Source organism: Microchirus variegatus (genome assembly GCF_963457635.1).
Source record: "Microchirus variegatus genome assembly, chromosome: 19".
Classification (NCBI taxonomy): Eukaryota; Metazoa; Chordata; class Actinopteri; order Pleuronectiformes; family Soleidae; genus Microchirus; species Microchirus variegatus.
The window spans coordinates 4,997,506-5,003,386 of record NC_139820.1 but is presented as its reverse complement, the minus strand read 5'-3'; the positions used below and the strand labels follow the sequence as shown (position 1 = coordinate 5,003,386).

At 39.8% G+C, this 5,881-nt stretch overlaps 1 protein-coding gene across 1 annotated transcript; it reads left to right on the top strand.

Moving 5' to 3' along the window:
- Window positions 1–253: 253 nt before the first annotated feature.
- Window positions 254–4,528, top strand: stx3a (syntaxin 3a; the record flags this gene model as incomplete). The annotated part of the gene is made up of 10 exons (XM_083905962.1): window positions 254–283; window positions 995–1,069; window positions 1,163–1,262; window positions 1,515–1,589; window positions 2,159–2,229; window positions 2,358–2,466; window positions 2,579–2,652; window positions 3,079–3,213; window positions 3,558–3,668; window positions 4,451–4,528. The coding sequence occupies 10 exons, from the start codon at window positions 254–256 to the stop codon at window positions 4,526–4,528; spliced, it is 858 nt and encodes a 285-aa protein (XP_083762088.1).
- Window positions 4,529–5,881: the final 1,353 nt, after the last annotated feature.

The following is a 5,881-nucleotide window of genomic DNA, read 5'->3' as shown; positions in this document are numbered from 1 at the left end:
TGTTGTTAATATTATGATTAATATTTGATATATTCAACCTCATTTTGCTGCCTACGTGTGGGCCCTCTGTCTGCGTCTCTTCTCCTCTGGCTTTTTCACGGCTGACCCCAGGTCAGATCTCCTGGATTAATTGAAGGAGCTGTTCATATCCTGGGCCGGGCTCACTTGGAAGCCATTTTAATAGCTTCTTCTTCGTCTTCAATTATCGGTCCATTGATCGAGTTAATCTGCGTTTCTCTTCAAACTCGTCAAGATGAAGGACCGACTGGCTCAGCTGAAGGAGGTGGGCACAGTGTGTGTGTGTGTGTGTGTGAGTGTGAGCACCTGTTGTCACCACAGGCCTAATGTACTACTACAATAAACTAACAGTTTACTCTGTACATATGGAAACATTACATAATTTATATTGAACTTTATAATTTTCACATAATTTCTGCATTTAAGGATGGTGAAATATTACATTTAGAAAAAGTTTGCATTAAATGTGAACTTTTTCTAATACCAAATTTTGGTAAAAACAATATAAAAGCTGATTTCACATTATTATATTAAGGTCTATTATTATTTACGTTTCAAGGACATTGCATAACTTAACCAATTTTAGTCCAAATGCCCATCTCATCTACAACAGGTTGTTCAGTTTGATTTTTAAACATTTTTATTCACCAATCTAGTCAAGAAATACAAACATAACAGGACACAGACAGACAGATTTCGTTTTTCATATTTTTTGATCCCATTTGTTGTCTTATAATAACAATTTTAATGAATGTAAAGTGTGTGCGTGTGAGGCGTGTGGAGCTGTGCGCTCATTTAACCTGCAGGTGGTGTCACGTGACGGCAGCACGCAGCGACCTGCAGATGAACTGAGGCTCAGAGATGAGATACAAGGGTGTTACAAGGGAATTTGGGAGGCCCAAGGCAAAGGCCCAGGGGGGCCCAGACTTTCCCGACAGGAACCTAAATGTTATTAACTCGTCACTGTGTTTCACAGACGAGCGATGCCGCACCTGATGATGTTGAGGTTTCCATGGAGAATGAAGCTTTCATGGATGATTTCTTCGCTCAGGTATTCTGTTTATACTAAATAAAAAATGTTTAAAAAAATGTCAGATTCAGATGAGGGAGAATTTAACATAGTGTGTGTGTGTGTGTGTTCCAGGCTGAAGATATCCGAATCAGCGTTGACAAGATTGACGGGAGCATCGTAGAAATCAAAAAGCTCTACTCCACCATCTTGGCGGCCCCTACATCTGAACAGAGTAACTGCACTTGACGCTGAGATACAGTATATTACCGATGTATTGCACTATAGGCAACAGCCAGTCCACATTTCACACTGCAATAACATATGTAACAATGCAATACTTGTGTTTATCAGTCATATAAAGAATTAAGATACAGAAAAGATTATTCCTTTTTTAGTTACTGAACTTGCTTCTTGTCGACTTTCGACATGAATGTAACCAAAGTAATATTAATTCATTCATTCATTCATTCATTCATTCTTCCAGAGACACAAGATGACCTTGAAGCGCTAACCAATGAGATCAAGAAGGCGGCCAACAACGCAAGAAACAAACTCAAGAGTCAGTATTTCGTCCGTTTACTTTCTTTTCAAGCTTTTGCTGTGTCTGTTAGTTTATTTACCTTTTAAAATAACTATATCTATCTATCTATTAGCTTAAAGTTAGCTAGAAGACATTGCTATCTATCCATGTATTAGCTTAACGTTAGCTAAAAGAAGACATTGCTATCTAGCTTAAAGTTAGCTAAAAGAAGACATATCTATCTAGCTTAAAGTTAGCTAAAAGGAGACATGTATCTAACTATATATTTAGCTTAAAGTTATCTTAAAGAAGACATATCTAGCTATATATCTATTAAGTTAGAGATTGTCTGGAAACATAAACGTTCACAGACTCAAAGTACGATATTTATTGTGGCCCATGTGTCTCCGATCACGTCATAAAATACCCTGTGAGATTCAGTCTTTGTGTACAATACAACATAGTCAGGGATCCATTTTCACGTTCACTTGCGTCATAGATACTACGTTTGTGTGTGTGTACTCACACTGTGTACCTGACCCTGGTTATAGACTACCGTTGATTCATAAGTGTCATGTTTCTCTCGTGTTGTGTTTGTTGTGCGTCAGGTATCGAGCGGCAGCTCGAATCAAACGCAGACGATCGATCCTCGGCTGACCTCAGGATACGCAAATCACAGGTTACATGATATTTATTATTTATTTAAGAGTATTTTCTTTCAATGACAAAGCACAATATTTTTTCACAAAGAAACAGTGAGCATATATATTTTATCTAAAGGAATTGTCTACATGGTTATTTTCCCAGCATGCCATCCTGGCCAAGAAGTTTGTCGAGGTGATGACAAAGTACAACGAGGCTCAGCTTGACTTCAGAGATAAGAGCAAGGGAAGAATCGCCCGACAACTGGAGATCAGTGAGTCACAGTCGATTTATGCATGACCGAACCAGACCAAACAGCAATGTGTCAACAAGATATTTGTGTAAAACTGTCCCGTATATAATGTTTGTTTCTTTCTACGTCACAGCGGGGAAAGCGACGACCGACGAGGAGCTGGAGGAGATGCTGGAGGGAGGCAACTCGTCTGTGTTCACTGCCGGGGTAAGAATCACTGTGGAGATAAGGCCATGTTCAGATTACCAGGCAGAAGTGACTCAGATTACGATGTATGTTGATGCGACTTCGCTGTATCCACTAATAGTCAAATCAGATTTGTATGTGTTCCTGTATGCTGATGACACAATTCTGTTTATACCTGTGTGTGGTATACTGCTAACCGCTACACCAACCGCATGGCCCGTATTTCCCGCTATAATATGAAGCTGACTTCCAAATATGGGCGTTTGAGAGGGCAGTAGCATTTACGCAAAAGTCATATGAATGTGAACCATCAAATCTGATCTGTGATGAACTGGATAGAGATTCTCGGGCAAAAACGGGGAAGTTAATCAAACCGGAGCTATCAAACTGTCTGTCCAATGTCTTTCTGTGTAATGCTAATCCTGCTTTTGTGTGTCTCTATTCCAGATAATGGCGTCCAACATCAACCAGCAGGCTCTGAACGAGATCGAGGCTCGCCACAAAGACATCATGAGGCTGGAGAGCAGCATCAAAGAGCTCCATGACATGTTTGTGGATATCGCCATGCTGGTGGAGAACCAGGTACTCGAAACACAACATTCTCCTCGTTTAAAAAACACTGGGCTAGGTGCAGTGTCATGCTGTTGCCATCTTGGACTTTCCATGTCTCAGATAAAGGGATGCTAAGTCCATGAGGTATAGGTATAGTGAGGTATAATGTCCACACAGGCCCCATAAGGGTTATATAATAGTGGTAATTAAAGAGTTCTAGCACTACTCAGCTCCACTTGTCTCAAATTCCATTAGCGATTGTACCTGGTGCTTTTATTTTGGTACCTGCTCTAGCGAGGTTCCAAGCAAGCTGAGGCAATTTTGAGGTTGACATTAAGTCTTACTGTGCTTCTGTGATTTGTTCTGCCTTGTAGGGCGGCATGATTGACAGGATCGAGGGCAACATGGACCAATCGGTGGGCTTCGTAGAGAGGGCGGTGGCCGACACCAAGAAAGCAGCAAAGTTCCAGCAGGAGGCGCGCAGGGTGAGTGGATCCAACGCTAACGCGGATGTTATCACGTGATAAAAACGAGCCATGATTGCAGCTTGATTGCTCCATTTAAATGGATGACTTCGGGGGGAATTCGGGGAAACTAGGTTGAAGTCACAGACGACAGCAGCTAGTCTTTAGCATGACGAGGACCATTCAGGGTCTTTATACCCTGCATTGACTTCAAAATATTGAATTATTCAAGCTAAATTCATAATCCGTGTCAGTCCAGAGAAACACCACTTGGTTTTCAAGCTTCTTCTTTGGCTTCTTCTATTATCATCAGATCAAACTTGGGGGTAGGATTTACACTCAAACCTTTACATGCTACTTTAAAATTACCTTTATTTAAAGGTACCATATGTAAGAATGTGGCCAAAAACAGTTACTACATTCAAATTCAAAATACAGAGGTCTTTTAGGTTTCTTTTCTGATGTAACTGGCAACCCGTGGTTGCTCGGCAGCTGAGACTCTACTGACTACACTGATTGGTAGACGGCGGTAGGTGGCGCCACATGCCAAAACATGATTTCAAAACATAAACACGATTTGCAGTCTGCAAAATATTTTTTTTAATGCAAATATTTTGTCTGTACTGTTGTTGTTGGTGAGTTCAGTTTGTTATATGAACATTATTCCTGAGTCTCTGTGACATATTAGGAGGATTTTATGGCCAGTTGCTTTAGATTTATTACATAATGCACCTTTAAGGTAGAATCATCCAGCATTTTGCTAACATCATGTCTCCGAATCCTTTTCTCCCCACGTTCTGCAGAAACAAATGATGATCTTCTGCTGCTGTGTGATTCTAACCATCATCCTCGGTTCGTTCGTCTACAGCTTCTTCAAATAGAAAAGCATCACGTTTTATTTATTTATTTATTTACTTATTTATATTTTTATTTTATTAGCTTTTTTTTTTTTTTTTAAACTAGAAAGTAACATTGAGGTTAAAATGTCTTTTACAAAGTGAGTAGAGGATAATGAGGTAGAGAGGAACATCACATCATTTCTCACATGGTCACATAACCCTGTGGTTTTGGCCTCCACTGTTTGAATTGGAAGGCTTTCAGGTCCAGGATTTGAGGAGGGTTGGCGTTAAGATTATCTAAATGTGATGGTGCCACTAGAAGACAGGTTCAAAGTTCAGCGGGTTATTTAAAGCTCTTTCTCCATGAGCACATCTCACGTCAGTCTGTCCTCGTAGCTGCATTATCTCCATTTGTTTTTGTTTACTTGTTGGTCGAATTTTTTTACTCTCGATATCTTCCTTTTTGGGCCGACTGTGTCCCCGCTCTCTGTTTTTACATCAACGCTGTCAAACTGACTGTACGTGATGCTGAAGTGAGTCAAAGGTGACTGACAGAGGCGCAATGACCTGAGGAAATAGTAGAAACTGACACTGCCTTGGGAGTGTTTACTGCTTTATTGTTTGTGTATTTATTTAAATTCATTTTTAATACGTGTATGGGTGTTTTTCCTAATTCTTTTGTAAGATCTACAACTGTATGCTGTGATCTGACTCACTGCCTGGTCTTTAAATCAATTGTTTCCACAGGGCAAAAAAACCCAACTCAATTTCAAAGTGTTAAAATCTTAAAAATTCAATAAAACATGGTGGATATTTCGGCTCCAAAGGAACAGGTCAGAAATAAGTCAGGTCAACTATGGCTTCGTCACTTGTTAGTTTGTGTGAAACTTAGGTGTTTTGTTGTTTTAAAAACATGTCTTTTATAGCTCTGTCCGAAATAAACAGTTGTTTATTTTTGCTTGTGAGTGATAATTTGCATCGAGATGCTTTCACTATGATAATTCACTTGCTCAGCAGAAGTTTGCTGGTTTAGGCAAACACGAAGGACAATATATATTGAATAGCCACCAGGGGGCGACTCCACTGGTTGCCAAAAAACCCAAACAGACGCAAAAGGCTAAAAAGTCAATTTTGTCCTCCACATGTTTACACGGAACTTGAAAGATCGTCTGTCTTAGTCGGACTAAGGCCTTAGCTAGACTAAGATGTGCATGTAAGACTGTTACTATATTTTTCCTCCCAGATACCTGCATTGTATTGTATATTTTCTCATTTTCGGACCATTCACTATAAACCCTAGAACTGCTGAGCATGAAAATCCCAAAAGACCAGTAGTTTCCAAAATACTTGGACATTGGACAACAACAAAAAACGCTCATGTGACGTTCAAAATCA